An 18,334-nucleotide genomic window follows, 5' to 3' on the forward strand; every position below is an offset into this window, starting at 1 on the left:
AGATACCGTGTAAAAGGCGCACATACATCTGCAATTAATTGGAAGAATTGTGCATTTTGCAGATGATTGTCCAAAAAATTGGTAATATGTGGGGCTCATCAATTGCCAATTCCGACCAAAAAGTGATTGCAATCGCTAAATCAGGTTGTCCAACATGTTGACTTTCACCGACCAATCGTGACTATAGATATGGTAGTGAGTGGAGATGATCTGACGATTTGCCGACTGCTACTAGTAAAATGATGAGCCTTTCAAAATTGGCTATCTGTATTTACTGAAAATGATCTGCAAATCACTGAAAAATATTTGTAATGTATAGGTGCAGGTTGGTGGATTGGGAAATCATTAAATCATGGAAACATTTCCAGAATCATTGGATTGTTGTTTTCTAAATGCTGATGTATGGGCCCCTTAACCTATGCATGGTGCAAATGCTGAACTCACACACTGATGGTACAGTGTTAAACTGTGTATGGTTGATAATACATACATTGTTAATTATACAGTACATGTTGGTGATAGGGTCCAAGGCATTGGTTAATACAAATTGCAGATAGGGTACAAGGCATTGGTAATGGTAAACACAAGTTGGTGATAGGGTACAAGGCATTGGTGAGTACATGTTGGTGACAGGTTACAAGGCATTGGTAAACACATGTTGGTGATAGGGTACAAGGCATTGGTGAGTACATGTTGGTGACAGGTTACAAGGCATTGGTAAACACAAGTTGGTGATAGGGTACAAGGCATTGGTGAGTACATGTTGGTGACAGGTTACAAGGCATTGGTAAACACATGTTGGTGATAGGGTACAAGGCATTGGTGAGTACATGTTGGTGACAGAGTACAAGGCATTGGTGAGTATATGTTGGTGATAGGGTATAAGGAATCGGTGAGTATATGTTGGTGATAGAGTACAAGGAATCGTGAGTGCATGTTTTACTTATTGCAGTCAGGGGTAGTTTAACCTTTGAGCTACAGTACACTAATTTCCAGGTAAAGTTTACACTGCCTATCATCCAACACCCACACACACATACTGTACAACAGTAACTGGAGCTTTGTATGTTGTTATCACAATACATGTATTTGTTTTTTCCCAAGCCCAACTTTACAAGTAGTTGTAAAACTTAGGCTGTATAGAATGTGGTTATGCATATAGGGCCTGATTCTGTTGGGGGCAAAGCAAAAATGAGCAGTAAAGCTACCCAGTATTTATGGGATGGCGGTCATTAGGTCGACATGAGTTAGGTCGACATACATTAGGTCGACCACGTTTGTTTGACATGATCACTAGGTCGACGTGGTCATTAGGTCAACATGTACTAGATCGACATGGAAAAAGTCGACATGAGTTTTTCACAATATTTTTTACTTTTTTTTGACCTTTTTCATACTTAACGATCCACGTGGATTATTGGGAACGGTAACCTGTGCTGAGTGCAGCAGTAGCAGAGCGAGGCACCTTGCCCATGCGAGGGGACACGGTGCACTAATTGGGGTTCCCCGTCACTTTTCGAAGAAAACGTCACCAAAAAGACCCCACAAAACTCATATCAACCTAGTGATCATGTCGACATAATGCATGTCGACCAAACGTGGTGGCCCCAATGTATGTAGACCAAACTCATGTCGACCTAATGAACCACGCCCGTATTTTTGGCTATATGCAAAAGTAGCCAGTACTGTATTTACCCGGATACAAAACTAACACACATATATTTACATCCCTTGCACTGCAATATTATTTGCCCATGTGCTCAGTTACTTGCTCTTTCTTGCTTTACTCCCTACTCAGAAGCAGGCCCATAGGGGGTAATTCTGAGTTGATCGCAGCAGGAAATTTTTTAGCAGTTGGGCAAAACCATGTGCACTGCAGGGGAGGCAGATGTAACATGTGCAGAGAGAGTTAGATTTGGGTGGGTTATTTTATTTCTGTGCAGGGTAAATACTGGCTGCTTTATTTTTACACTGCAAATTAGACTGCAGATTGAACACACCCCACCCAAATCTAACTCTCTCTGCACATGTTACATCTGCCTCCCCTGCAGTGCACATGGTTTTGCCCAACTGCTAAAAAATTTCCTGCTGCGATCAACTCAGAATTACCTCCATAGTACAGACAATTGTATACGGCAGACTGCTATCTCTGTATGTCCACGGACAGACCTCTCTCTAATACACTGGGTAAATGCTACGAAGCTGAAATGCAGTGACATTATTTAAGGTCTGATTGCCTCTTTGCATATTATACTGGCAAGTGAATATGATATCACGTGTTACACATGGATAAGTAAAGAAAGTACATGTAGTGTCAAATCTCAGTCACCTTTGCTGTCTGTATCACTCTCGCTGGCACTGGGTACAGGGCTGATCAGTGGGGTGTTTCTGTCACCATCTTGCTGTCCCTCTTTTTGTCGGGTTTTGGCATTCTCGATCCCCTTCACTCTCCGTGCGTGTCTGTTCCCTTTATAATGCGCCTCAGCTTGATTCTGCAAGAAAACATTGGTTTTATTCTCCATATTAATATATAAGTGAAGAGCCATGCAGAGAAAATACCTGACTAAGAACCACCGTGGGCCTGCAACGTGGCTGGGTGTTATGCTAAGACATGCATTAATCTTCCAATGCTATGTGCCGTACTGTGTAACTGTATGCTGCCCAACTGTCACCCAATGCGAGATCATGTGTGGCTCCGTCTGTGACAGGACCATTTGGTCACAGCAGGAGGGAGGAATGGGAAGCTGCATTATTTAAAGCTTAGACTCTCTCTGTAGCAATCTACAGTCAACAGTAAAAATGCTGCTAGTTCATTCTGTGACGCTCTCAGTCCACAGGGACCAATAACTGCCCATTTTAATAACACATTCAGTATTATACAGCTTGGATGCCCTCCAACCTTTACTGCACTGCACAGCATGCCCATCATACGCACAATATATGGAGACAAATAATATACAGTACAGTAATTGAAGAATATACAGTATATACACGAGTATTTCTATAGTAGAATGCATTCAAGGATTTTTGTTTTCCCAATGCACAATGCACACAAAAGAATCCCTGTCCATCAAAAGCTCTGGTTCAGATAAATACACTGGGCCTGATGCAGATATGAAGGTAAATTGTCCATAACTGCTCCCACGTGGTGTGGATGGAACTACATGCAGCCGTATGCAGTTGTACGCATCTTTGAGGTGTGTCTGAAATTATACACCTGGAAACGCTCCCATTCAAGTCTGCATAGCCGACAATTCCTGCCGACATGCCTTCCATACCCTCCAACATGACCCGCCCCACTAGGTACAAAATGCTCTGTTTCTGGACTTCCCTCTTAATTTATTATTGCCATCACCTGTGAAGAAACAGCTTTCTTATAATTTAACTAGTTCAACACAGGTGATGGAAATCATATATTAAGAGGGAAGTCCAGAGACAGAGCATTTTGTACCTAGTGGGGCGGGTGATGTTGGAGGGTCTGGCCTTCTAGACTTTGCCTGCAGCAGAACACCCATTTACAGCCCAGTTCCATCCCTTCACTTCCAAATGGGAATGTGACTGAAATGCATAGGACTCTGGTTCCGTAGCATGTGCAGTGCAAATATACTCAAGACATGTTCCACAAATTGCAGATGCCAAAGTGAAGAAAGTGAAGAGAAGATGGTCTCATTTACTGTACAGTACAGTAATTAAATAATACATGCAACAGCTGACTGCACTTTACTTACTGCTGTCTCCCACGCAAAACTTCTCTATACCAGCTTGGTGTACCTGACTCATACTCTGCTGTCTCCCACTCACATTCTCTATACCAACTTATTGCACCTGACTCATACTCTGCTGTCTTCCACTCACATTCTCTATACCAACTTAATGCACCTGACTCATACTCTGCTGTCTCCCACTCACATTCTCTATACCAACTTATTGCACCTGACTCATACTCTGCTGTCTCCCACTCACATTCTCTATACCAACTTACTGCACCTGACTCATACTCTGCTGTCTCCCACTCTCATTCTCTATACCAGCTTAGTGTACCTGACTCATACTCTGCTGTCTCCCACTCACATTCTCTATACCAACTTATTGCACCTGACTCATACTCTGCTCTCCCCATTCTCATTCTCTATACCAGCTTAATGCACCTGACTCATACTCTGCTGTCTCCCACTCTCATTCTCTATACCAGCTTACTGCACCTGACTCATAATCTGCTGTCTCCCACTCTCATTCTCTATACCAGCTTAGTGTACCTGACTCATACTCTGCTGTCTCCCACTCACATTCTCTATACCAGCTTACTGCACCTGACTCATAATCTGCTGTCTCCCACTCTCATTCTCTATACCAGCTTAGTGTACCTGACTCATACTCTGCTGTCTCCCACTCACATTCTCTATACCAACTTATTGCACCTGACTCATACTCTGCTCTCCCCATTCTCATTCTCTATACCAACTTACTGCACCTGACTCATACTCTGCTGTCTCCCACTCTCATTCTCTATACCAGCTTAGTGTACCTGACTCATACTCTACTGTCTCCCACTCTCATTCTCTATACCAACTTACTGCACCTGACTCATACTCTGCTGTCTCCCACTCTCATTCTCTATACCAGCTTACTACACCTGACTCATACTCTGCTGTCTCCCACTCTAACATTCTCTATACCAGCTTACTGAACCTGACTCATACTCTGCTGTCTCCCACTCTAACATTCTCTATACCAGCTTACTGCACCTGACTCATACTCTGCTGTCTCCCACGCAAACATTCTCTATACCAGCTTAGTGTACCTGGCTCATACTCTGCTGTCTCCCACTCAGGCCCGGCGACAGGGGGGGTCAAAGGGGACACTCGCCCCGGGCCCCAAGGGTCAGAGGGGCCCCAAGGGTCAGAGGCGCAAAAAAAACGAGCCGCAGCACCTGTTAATGCTGTCTAAACTACCCACTCCTCTCGGCCGCTAATTAACTAAAAAAATTAATTAATGCTGTCGGCCGCACCAACATTCTCCCCCGGCCCCCCTTACCCTGTCACTTGGTCCAGGCCCGTTGTGGTGCTGACGTCAGGCGTCAGGATGCTGCGCTGTGGCCCAGGCCCTGCCCATCCCCTGTCTCTTGCTGTTGCTGTATGCCATACAGTGTTATCCTGAGCTGTACATACTCCTTTCAACAGTGCGGATCCTCAGCGGCACCGAGCAGTACTAGTACAGATCAGGATGACACGGCAGGGCATGATGTACAGTATACATAATAACACTGTAATAGAAGGGGCATTATTATTGGCAGGCAGGTTGCTGTGTGGCTTGTGGTGCTGTAGTGCACACTATGACCCGGGATGGCACTGAGTTATATCATCCACTGTAATGGAAGGGGCATTATTACTATTATTATTACCAAGCAAATTGCTGTGTGTCTTTTGGTGCAGCTACTGTACATGTGGGTATAACTTGGTGCACACTATGCACCAAGTTATACCCACATGTAGCAGCACCAGAAGCCACACAGAAACCTGCCTGGTAATAATATTAATAGTAATAATGCCCCTTCCATTACAGTGGACGATATAACTCAGTGCCATCCCGGGTCATAGTGTGCACCAAGTTATACCCACATGTAGGAGCACCGACACAGCAACCTGCCTGCCAAAAATAATGCCCCTTCTATTACAGTTTTATTATGCATACTGTACACCATGCCCTGCCGTGTCATCCTGATCTGTACTAGTACTGCTCGGTGCCGCTGAGGATCCGCACTGTTGAAAGGAGTCACAGCAGTTACGGCACTTCCACCTGTCTGGTAGCAGGAACCAGGCACAGCGGACCCCATACAGCATGGGAACTGTGTACAACTACTGCTGGAGGGAGCCACTATAGTGACGGCACCAACACCTGTATTGCAGCAGAATACCAACACAGCGGACCCCCGCATTTCATCAGGCACAGTTCATTTCTGGGGGGAGCCTCTGGAGTGAGCACATCTAACTGAGGGTAGTCAGACTGTCACACAGAGAGCGCACAAAGTGAGATCTGCAGCGCTGAACCATCTCTCCATGGGGTACGAGAAGACGTCTGTAGGGTAAGATAGGGAAAGTTTGCCACATTACATGGGGGCTGCAGTCCAAATTTTTGTGTTAAGAGCCTAAACATTGTTAGTACATTTTATACGTATTTTAATATTTTCACTTAATTGGTACACATTTTATACACAATTATACATTTTTTTATATTATATATATATATATATATATGTATATATATACACATTTATATACATTTATATACATCTTAAATACAGATTTTATACATGATCTTCTACCTCTTATATTTATGCTACCTTATATGCACATGCAGGGGTGGGATGTTTGGAGGAGGGGATGATGAGGAAGGGGGGAGCTCGAGGGCGGTTATGGGGGGCCCCCATAGATATCAGTGTACCAGGCCCCAAGATTTCTGTTGCCGGCCCTGCTCCCACTCTCATTTTCTATACCAGCTTACTGCACCTGACTCATACTCTGCTCTCCCACTCTCATTCTCTATACCAGCTTACTGCACCTGACTCATACTCTGCTCTCTCCCACTCTCATTCTCTATACCAGCTTACTGCACCTGAATCATACTCTGCTGTCTCCCATGCAAACATTCTCTATACCAGTTTAGTGTACCTGACTCATACTCTGCTGTCTCCCACTCTCATTCTCTATACCAGCTTACTGCACCTGACTCATACTCTGCTGTCTCCCACTCTCATTCTCTATACCAGCTTAGTGTACCTGACTCATACTCTACTGTCTCCCACTAACATTCTCTATACCAGCTTACTGCACCTGACTCATACTCTGCTGTCTCCCACTCTCACTCTCTATACCAGCTTACTGCACTTTACTTACTGCTGTCTCCCACGCAAACATTCTCTATACCAACTTACTGCACCTGACTCATACTCTACTGTCTCCCACTCTCATTCTCTATACCAGCTTACTACACCTGACTCATACGCTGCTGTCTCCCACGCTAACATTCTCTATACCAGCTTAGTGTACCTGACTCATACTCTGCTGTCTCCCACTCTCATTTTCTATACCAGCTTACTGCACCTGACTCATACTCTGCTGTCTCCCACTAACATTCTCTATACCAGCTTACTGCCCCTGACTCATACTCTGCTGTCTCCCACGCAAACATTCTCTATACCAGCTTAGTGTACCTGACTCATACTCTGCTCTCCCCCATTCTCATTCTCTATACCAACTTACTGCACCTGACTCATACTCTGCTGTCTCCCACTCTCATTCTCTATACCAGCTTAGTGTACCTGACTCATACTCTACTGTCTCCCACTAACATTCTCTATACCAGCTTACTGCACCTGACTCATACTCTGCTGTCTCCCACTCTCACTCTCTATACCAGCTTACTGCACTTTACTTACTGCTGTCTCCCACGCAAACATTCTCTATACCAGCTTACTGCACCTGACTCATACTCTGCTCTCCCCCATTCTCATTCTCTATACCAACTTACTGCACCTGACTCATACTCTGTTGTCTCCCACACTAACAGTCTCTATACCAGCTTAGTGTACCTGACTCATACTCTGCTGTCTCCCACTCTCATTTTCTATACCAGCTTACTGCACCTGACTCATACTCTGCTGTCTCCCACTCTCATTCTCTATACCAGCTTAGTATACCTGACTCATACTCTGCTGTCTCCCACTCTCATTCTCTATACCAGCTTAGTGTACCTGACTCATACTCTGCTGTCTCCCACTCTCATATACCAGCTTACTGCACCTGACTCGTACTCTGCTGTCTCCCACTCTCATTCTCTATACCAGCTTACTGCACCTGACTCATACTCTGCTGTCTCCCACGCAAACATTCTCTGTACCAGCATAGTGTACCTGACTCATACTCTGCTGTCTCCCACTCTCATTTTCTATACCAGCTTACTGCACCTGACTCATACTCTGCTGTCCCCCACTCTCATTCTCTATACCAGCTTACTGCACCTGACTTATACTCTGCTGTCTCCCACGCAAACATTCTCTATACCAGTTTACTGCACCTGACTCATACTCTACTGTCTCCCACTCTCATTCTCTATACAGGTTGAGTATCCCATATCCAAATATTACGAAATACGGAATATTCCGAAATACGGACTTTTTTGAGTGAGAGTGAGATAGTGAAACCTTTGTTTTTGATGGCTCAATGTACACAAACTTTGTTTAATACACAAAGTTATTAAAAATATTGTATTAAATGACCTTCAGGCTTTGTGTATAAGGTGTATTTGAAACATAAATGAATTGTGTTAATGTACACACACTTTGTTTAATGCACAAAGTTATAAAAAATATTGGCTAAAATTACCTTCAGGCTGTGTGTATAAGGTGTATATGTAACATAAATGCATCCTGTGCTTAGCTTTAGGTCCCATCACCATGATATCTCCTTGTGGTATGCAATTATTCCAAAATACGGAAAAATCCGATATCCAAAATACCTCTGGTCCCAAGCATTTTGGATAAGGGAGACTCAACCTGTACCAGCTTACTGCACCTGACTCATACTCTGCTGTCCCCCACTCTCATTCTCTATACCAGCTTACTGCACCTGACTCATACTCTGCTGTCTCCCAATCTCATTCTCTATACCAGCTTACTGCACCTGACTCATACTCTGCTGTCTCCCAATCTCATTCTCTATACCAGCTTACTGCACCTGACTCATACTCTGCTGTCTCCCACTCTCATTCTCTATACCAGCTTAATGCACCTGACTCATACTCTGCTGTCTCCCACGCAAACATTCTCTATACCAGTTTAGTGTAGCTGACTCATACTCTGCTGTCTCCCACTCTCATTCTCTATACCAGCTTACTGCACCTGACTCATACTCTACTGTCTCCCACTCTCATTCTCTATACCAGCTTACTGCACCTGACTCATACTCTGCTCTCTCCCACTCTCATTCTCTATACCAGCTTAGTGTACCTGACTCATACTCTGCTGTCTCCCACTCTCATTCTCTATACCAGTTTACTGCACCTGACTCAAACTCTGCTGTCTCCCACTCCCACTCTCATTCTCTATACCAGCTTAGTGTACCTGACTCATACTCTGCTGTCTCCCACGCAAACACTCTCTATACCAGCATAGTGTACCTGACTCATACTCTGCTGTCTCCCACTCTCATTCTCTATACCAACTTATTGCACCTGACTCATACTCTGCTCTCTCCCACTCTCATTCTCTATACCAGCTTACTACACCTGACTCATACTCTGCTGTCTCCAATCTCATTCTCTATACCAGCTTACTGCACCTGACTCATACTCTGCTGTCTCCCACTCTCATTCTCTATTCCAGCTTAATGCACCTGACTCATACTCTGCTGTCTCCCACACAAACATTCTCTATACCAGTTTAGTGTAGCTGACTCATACTCTGCTGTCTCCCACTCTCATTCTCTATACCAGCTTACTGCACCTGACTCATACTCTACTGTCTCCCACTCTCATTCTCTATACCAGCTTACTGCACCTGACTCATACTCTGCTCTCTCCCACTCTTATTCTCTATACCAGCTTACTGCACCTGACTCATACTCTACTGTCTCCCACTCTCATTCTCTATACCAGTTTACTGCACCCGACTCGAACTCTGCTGTCTCCCACTCCAACTCTCATTCTCTATACCAGCTTAGTGTACCTGACTCATACTCTGCTGTCTCCCACGCAAACATTCTCTATACCAGCATAGTGTACCTGACTCATACTCTGCTGTCTCCCACTCTCATTCTCTATACCAGCTTACTGCACCTGACTCATACTCTGCTGTCTCCCACTCTCATTCTCTATACCAGCTTACTGCACCTGACTCATACTCTGCTGTCTCCCACACAAAAATTCTCTATACCAGCTTACTGCACCTGACTCATACTCTGCTGTCTCCCACTCTCATTCTCTATACCAGCTTACTGCACCTGACTCATACTTTGCTGTCTCCCACTCTCATTCTCTATACCAGCTTACTGCACCTGACTCATACTCTACTGTCTCCCACTCTCATTCTCTATACCAGCTTAATGCACCTGACTCATACTCTGCTGTCTCCCACACTAACATTCTCTATACCAGCTTAGTGTACCTGACTCATACTCTACTGTCTCCCACTAACATTCTCTATACCAGCTTACTGCACCTGACTCATACTCTGCTGTTTCCCACTCTCATTCTCTATACCAGCTTACTGTACCTGACTCATAGTCTGCTGTCTCCCACTCTCATTCTCTATACCAGCTTACTGCACCTGACTCATAGTCTGCTGTCTCCCACTCTCATTCTCTATACCAGCTTACTGCACCTGACTCATAGTCTGCTGTCTCCCACTCTCATTCTCTATACCAGCTTAGTGTACCTGACTCATACTCTACTGTCTCCCACTAACATTCTCTATACCAGCTTACTGCACCTGACTCATACTCTGCTGTCTCCCACTCTCACTCTCTATACCAGCTTACTGCACTTTACTTACTGCTGTCTCCCACGCAAACATTCTCTATACCAACTTACTGCACCTGACTCATACTCTGCTGTCTCCCACTCTCATTCTCTATACCAGCTTACTGCACCTGACTCATACTCTGCTGTCTCCCACTCTCATTCTCTATACCAGCTTACTGCACCTGACTCATACTCTGCTGTCTCCCACGCAAAAATTCTCTATACCAGCTTACTGCACCTGACTCATACTCTGCTGTCTCCCACTCTCATTCTCTATACCAGCTTACTGCACCTGACTCATACTTTGCTGTCTCCCACTCTCATTCTCTATACCAGCTTACTGCACCTGACTCATACTCTACTGTCTCCCACTCTCATTCTCTATACCAGCTTAATGCACCTGACTCATACTCTGCTGTCTCCCACACTAACATTCTCTATACCAGCTTAGTGTACCTGACTCATACTCTACTGTCTCCCACTAACATTCTCTATACCAGCTTACTGCACCTGACTCATACTCTGCTGTTTCCCACTCTCATTCTCTATACCAGCTTACTGTACCTGACTCATAGTCTGCTGTCTCCCACTCTCATTCTCTATACCAGCTTACTGCACCTGACTCATACTCTGCTGTCTCCCACTCTCATTCTCTATACCAGCTTACTGCACCTGACTCATACTCTGCTGTCTCCCACTCTCATTCTCTATACCAGCTTACTGCACCTGACTCATAGTCTGCTGTCTCCCACTCTCATTCTCTATACCAGCTTAGTGTACCTGACTCATACTCTACTGTCTCCCACTAACATTCTCTATACCAGCTTACTGCACCTGACTCATACTCTGCTGTCTCCCACTCTCACTCTCTATACCAGCTTACTGCACTTTACTTACTGCTGTCTCCCACGCAAACATTCTCTATACCAACTTACTGCACCTGACTCATACTCTGCTGTCTCCCACTCTCACTCTCTATACCAGCTTACTGCACTTTACTTACTGCTGTCTCCCACGCAAACATTCTCTATACCAACTTACTGCACCTGACTCATAGTCTGCTGTCTCCCACTCTCATTCTCTATACCAGCTTACTGCACCTGACTCATAGTCTGCTGTCTCCCACTCTCATTCTCTATACCAGCTTACTGCACCTGACTCATACTCTGCTGTCTCCCACTCTCATTCTCTATACCAGCTTAGTGTACCTGACTCATACTCTGCTGTCTCCCACGCTAACATTCTCTATACCAGCTTACTGCACCCGACTCATAGTCTGCTGTCTCCCACTCTCATTCTCTATACCAACTTACTGCACCTGACTCATACTCTGCTCTCCCCATTCTCATTCTCTATACCAGCTTACTGCACCTGACTCATAGTCTGCTGTCTCCCACTAACATTCTCTATACCAGCTTACTGCACCTGACTCATACTCTGCTGTCTCCCACTCTCATTCTCTATACCAGCTTACTACACCTGACTCATACTCTGCTGTCTCCCACGCTAACATTCTCTATACCAGCTTACTGCACCCGACTCATAGTCTGCTGTCTCCCACTCTCATTCTCTATACCAGCTTACTGCACCTGACTCATACTTTGCAGTCTCCCACTTTCATTCTTTATAACAGCTTACTGTACCCGAGTCATACTCTTTAGTCTCCCACTCTCATACTCTATACCAGCTTACTGCACCTGATTCATACTCTGTAGTCTCCCACTCTCATACTCTATACTAGCTTACTGTACCCGACTCATACTGTTCTCATCTATTACCTTTTCCTCCATATTCATATGTAGGAACTAAAATGGTGAGTTATGTTTGTAGCACATCCTGATGCATCTTTTTTTTACGTCTTAATTAGCAGCAGGCCAAAGTATGATCATTTACAGCAGCGGTGGCCAACCTGTGGCTCTTGAGCCGCATGTGTCTCTTTCTTTATTCAAATGTGGCTCCCAAAACTCTAAATCATGTGACCACAACAGATACAGAAACCTCTGCACTCCAGCCAGACATGCAGCAGCACTACAGGGACTGAAAACTGAAGGAGTCAGATACTAGAGGTGAGACACCCACAAGCAAACAGAGGACACATTAGGGACTGCTGCAATGGCACGAGTTGATGGGGGGGCTGTAGTGATACATGGGGGTGGACTAGAGTGACACATGGCAGAGCTGGCTGGAGAGACACAGCAGGGTCCTGGCAGGAGTGACACATGGGAGACCTGGCTGGAGTGACACATGGGAGAGCTGGCTGGAGAGACACAGCAGGGTCCTGGCAGGAGTGACACATGGGAGAGCTGGCTGGAGTGACACGGGGGAGCTGGCTGGAGTGACATAGGAGGGTGCTAGCAGGAGTGACACATGGAAGAGCTAGCTGGAGTGACAGGAGGGTGTTGGCTGGAGTGACACATGGGAGAGCTAGCAGGAGTGACACGGGGGAGCTGGCTGGAGTGTCATAGGAGGGTGCTAGCAGGAGTGACACATGGGGGAGCTGGCTGGAGTGACAGGAGGGTGTTGGCTGGAGTGACACATGGGGGAGCTGGCTGGAGTGACAGAGCAGGGTCTTGGCAGTAGTGACACATGGGTGACCTGGCTGGAGTGACACAGCAGGGTGTTGGCAGCAGAGACATATGGGAGAGCTGGCTGGAGTGACACGGGGGAGCTGACTGGAATGACATAGGAGGGTGCTAGCAGGAGTGACACATGGGGGAGCTGGCTGGAGTGACAGGAGGGTGTTGGCTGGAGTGACACATGGGGGAGCTGGCTGGAGTGACAGAGCAGGGTCTTGGCAGTAGTGACACATGGGTGACCTGGCTGGAGTGACACAGCAGGGTGTTGGCAGCAGAGACATATGGGTGACCTGGCTGGAGTGACACAGCAGGGTGTTGGCAGCAGAGACATATGAGAGAGCTGGCTGGAGTGACACGGGGGAGCTGACTGGAATGACATAGGAGGGTGCTAGCAGGAGTGACACATGGGGGAGCTGGCTGGAGTGACATATGGGGGAGCTGGCTGGAGTGACAGGAGGGTGTTGGCTGGAGTGACACATGGGGGAGCTGGCTGGAGTGACACAGCAGGGTCTCGGCAGTAGTGACACATGGGTGACCTGGCTGGAGTGACACAGCAGGGTGTTGGCAGCAGAGACATATGGGAGAGCTGGCTGGAGTGACACGGGGGAGCTGACTGGAATGACATAGGAGGGTGCTAGCAGGAGTGACACATGGGGGAGCTGGCTGGAGTGACAGGAGGGTGTTGGCTGGAGTGACACATGGGGGAGCTGAAGTTTATTATGTGAATCTATTTGTGAAAGTGGCTTTTTCAATGGATCTGGCTTTAAAAAATGTATTTTATGTCTTTCTTGCTTTTTTAATGTATTTCATACCAGGGGTGTGGTCTAGCAGGCACAAGACCACATTCTATTTTTGCATGCGCGCCATCGGATCGATGTCGGCTCTTTGACGTACCTAACAAGGTTATTTGGCTCTTTGTCACTGACTGGTTGGCCACCCCTGACTTACAGTTATCACTTTTATATTCTGACAGTAGCATTTCAGATTTATTGTGTAAATAATTTATTGTGCAGGTTCTCACCGTTCAAGTGAGAAAGAATATCTACTCTGCTACACCAATATATAAGATGTGTGGTCTGGGAAAGTAATTTAGTTTTATTTGGCTTATGGATGACTAAAGATCACATACATACATACATACATACATACATGACGATTTTATACTGTAACACATCTGTCTGTAGTCTCCTCTGCCAAGGTTTCTAAAGACTAACATGGAGATTTAAGGGTTTTGCTTGCCTTATTATAAAAGCTGAATATGATGTAATGTTTCACAGACATCTGTAACATATAGAGTGTTTTGTAGGAACAGTGATACCAGCACAGTAAGGGCACTACAAAATCTTGTTCTGTTTTATATCCAGTCTATGATGACAACTAGGAATGTATCCCTTAAGACTTATGAGCACAATTACTGGTTATCCTAGGTCAAATCTGCTGGGAACTTAAAAACAACTTATATGTAAAGGGGCCCATACGTGAGCAATTAATCAGCCCATTTGTGTGAGCCAAGTATGATCAGAATCAACGAGTTGTGGGTTTCTAACAAGCTGGCTTTTGCAGATCATCCGAGAATCGTGGATTGCCAATCGGTGAATGTGATCGGGGAATTGTGCTTGTGGATAAGCCTCTTAAGACAAAGGACTTGGGAAATACATTGTCCTTATTTTAGCTAAGGCTTTCCCATTATTTACTGGAATGTTTAGCTGTGTCGCATTGCACTGGATGGTTCAGAAAGGAACAAGGCCGCAGGTCAACATTCCCCCATGTTTTTTGGTCCCTAGTGGCTTCACATTACCTTTTTTTGGGCCCTGGCTGTCACAGCAGAATCTTGTCAGTTCATTAATATCTTCTTCTCCTAATTCGCTGAGGAAGAATCTACAATCTGCAAGAACAGCTGAGACGTCTGACTAACACTCCATAAATGTAATGGTAAGATGATTAGCAAAGGATAGGAAACCCGTGCAATAGGCCTCCACGACTCTGAGAGAGCCAGCTGACAAAAAAATTTAGGCTTGAAAAAGTTATATATACTGTATACAGCTGGGAAACAATATATAAACTATTCTTATCTGCTCTGACCTCTGGTTTGTGATCACAGACTGTACTCCCACATTCTGTAGAGTCAGCAGAGAGGCATGTGATGCTCTGTAAACATCCATATACACATGCAATTATTAAATGCATTTAAATGTACAGAGAAATCCACAGTCAAGGGCACATGAACCGTTCATTCCTTACTCCAAAAGCAGCTCCGATGCAAACAGACATTGCTGGCTGCAGTGAAAGGTGTTGAGAGGGCTCACAGGCTGGGCCAGGATCAGATCGTATGTCATTTTTGGCTTCTAACCCATCCCTCCAGCAGGATTCAAAGAACTGCATTCCTAGAGAATTCTTTCATTCACTTCGCTACTGATAACATGAATCTAAAGCACTAGAGTATCATGCTTTATTTTAGAGGGTTTCAAAATACTCACAAAAGGAGGCAGATGGTTTTTGAACTGCTCATTATTATTACTGTACTTACAGCTATTTTTTAAGAAAAATAAACTATCCCACATTTACAGTACAGTGTGTCTGGTAAATATGTTATTTGTAAAACAACAAAGCAATTACAATGGATAATGTGGGATGTAATGAAGTCCGAGTTCAGTGACTAATCCATGCCTTGTAAACAGTAGCGGATCCAGCAGGAGGCGATGAGGGTGATCGCCCTGTAACTCAGCAACCCAGCCTCACCCCCTTGTTGTTCGTGCGGGCAGCAGAGGCCAGGGGAGCTGCGTGCGACGGCTGGGACCTGCTGCATTGAGTCGTGGCAGCAGAGAGACGCCTCGGCATGGGACCACCCAGTGTGTCCCGGCACCTGCTACCAGCAGCACAACTCTCTGCGTGCAGCAGCCTTGTTTCCTCCTTCAGCCACGGAGGAGGTGCCACCGCCATGTCTGACTGCGCCAGACCGGGAACAGCAAGGATGAGGCGGTGCACAAAGCCAGGGAAGACAGTGTTGTGGAACATGGTATCAGCACTCAACCCAGATTTATCCCCAGGTGGAGGTCAGTGTGGAGGTGACTATACCAGAGGTGGTGTGTGCTTGGCACAGGTCACTGATATAGCTGTCCATGGGTAGGGGGCATCGGCCTTATATCCACCTCCCTGCACTGTGAAATCCTAATAATCCATTAGTATGTAAATGGCAGCAGAGCTAGGAGAGGATGAGGGGGGAGTTCACACCCCACAGTTCTTCACACACTTCCCATTGCCAGCCAAGGAAAAGGGGGCATCCTGACAACTCATACACAGGCACCCCTTCACCTATCAGCCCATGGCTACCTCAGCCTTTAATACTAATATATATATATATATATATATATAAATATATATATATACTGTATATATATATATATATATATATATATATATATATATATATATATATATACCGTATATATATTATTAGTTTTTTTATTATTATTATTATTATTATTATACTTTATTTATATGGCGCCACAAGAGTTCCGCAGCGCCCAATTACAGAGCCCATATGCGCATAATCAAAACAGGAAAACATTGACTTACAGTTGAGGACAATATTGGACAAGTACAGGGTAACTAAGCATAACTACATCAGTAGACGACACTGAGATAAGTATCAAGGTGGCCGAGAACTGCAGGCTTTGGGTAGTTGAGGATTATTAAAGTAAGAAAAGGATAATCACATGAGGGAAGTGGGCTCTACTCGTTCTAAAGGGGAGGGGCAGACAGACAGGGGTGACACAGATGGGGTAGACCGAGCATTGGACAGAGGGTTAGGATGAGATTTGGCTGGGTTTGGTAAAGAAGTGGGTCTTGAGAGCCCGTTTGAAGTTCTGTAGAGAGCTGGAGAGTCTGAGGGGGAGAGTTAGAGAATTCCAGAGTAAGGGAGCAGTATGTGCAAAATCTTGGAGGTAGGAGTGGGACGAAGTAATCAAAAGATAGGAGAGTCGGCCTGCATTAGCAGAGCGAAGAGGACGGGTGGGAGAGTAAAGGGAGATAAGGTCAGAGATGTAAATGGGAGAAGAGTGGGTGAGGGCTTTATAAGTGAGTGTCAGAAGTTTGTATTGGATTCTGAAATGGAAGGGAAGCCAGTAAAGTGCTTGTAGGAGAGGGGAGGTGGACGTAGTGCATTTGGTGAGGAAGATGAGCCGGGCTGCAGCATTGAGGATAGATTGGAGTGGAGAGAGGTAATTGTCAGGGAGGCCAGTTAGGAGGAGATTACAGTAATCCAGTCTGGAAATAATCAGTGAGTGGATAATGGTCTTGATGGCATCCTGGGTGAGAAAGGGTCTGATCCTGGAAATGTTTTTGAGATGAAAATGACAAGTTTGTGAGAGGTGCTGAATATGTGGCTTGCAGGAAAGGAGGAGTCAAGGATTACACCAAGACAGCGCACTTGGAGGCTAGAGGAGATAGTCATGTCATCAATGGATAATGAGATTGTGGGAGGTGAGATTACGCGGGAGGGTGGGAAGATGATCAGCTCAGTCTTGGACATGCTGAGTTTAAGAAAGCGCTGGGACATCCAGGAAGAGATAGCAGAGAGACAGTTGGAGGTACGAGTGAGGAGAGCCGGGGAGAGATCAGGGGAAGAAAGGTAGATTTGAGTGTCACCAGCGTAGAGGTGATATTGGAAGTTAAAAGAACTAATGAGTTCACCTAAAGAGGACGTATAGAGAGAGAAAAGGAGAGGACCAAGAACAGAACCTTGGGGGACACCAACAGTTAAGGTGGGTACACACTAATAGATATATCTGCAGATCAATTGATCTGCAGATATATCTATGGACGGATCAAGCAGTGTGTTCAGCATACACACTGCCCGATCCGTCGGGGACTGACGTCATGAACTGGGCGGGCGTGTACACACGCCCGCCCAGTTCAGCTGTCAATCACCGCCGGCTGCCGCAGCATGTGTACGGGCGGTCGGCCGACCGCCTCGTACACACACAGCGATGCGCCAATATATCGGTAGATATATTGGCCGTCAGCTGTGCTGCGGGGCAGAGGCGATCTGTCTGTGAACGACGGAGTTCACAGACGTATCGGCCGTACACACTGGCCGACGGTCCCGCGATATATCGGCCGTTCAGGAGAACGGCCGGTATATCGACCAGTGTGTACGGGCCTTTTGTGGAAGTGAGGGGGAGGTAGTGTCATGAGAGGAGACAGAGAAGGAACGATCAGAGAGGTAGGAGGACAGCCAGGAT

General features: G+C 45.8%; 1 protein-coding gene across 3 annotated transcripts in view; it reads right to left on the bottom strand.

Annotated features, from left to right (window-relative positions):
* Nucleotides 1-18,334, bottom strand: part of ZNF385A (zinc finger protein 385A) — a 334,020-nt gene that overhangs the window by 70,228 nt on the left and 245,458 nt on the right. For all 3 annotated transcript variants that reach the window (XM_063952187.1, XM_063952188.1, XM_063952189.1), the window contains one exon: nt 2,330-2,492. In XM_063952187.1, coding sequence (XP_063808257.1) covers nt 2,330-2,492 — 163 coding nt within the window. The remainder of the gene's footprint in view (nt 1-2,329; nt 2,493-18,334) is intronic.

This window comes from Pseudophryne corroboree, chromosome 2 (assembly GCF_028390025.1).
Source record: "Pseudophryne corroboree isolate aPseCor3 chromosome 2, aPseCor3.hap2, whole genome shotgun sequence".
Lineage (NCBI taxonomy): Eukaryota > Metazoa > Chordata > Amphibia > Anura > Myobatrachidae > Pseudophryne > Pseudophryne corroboree.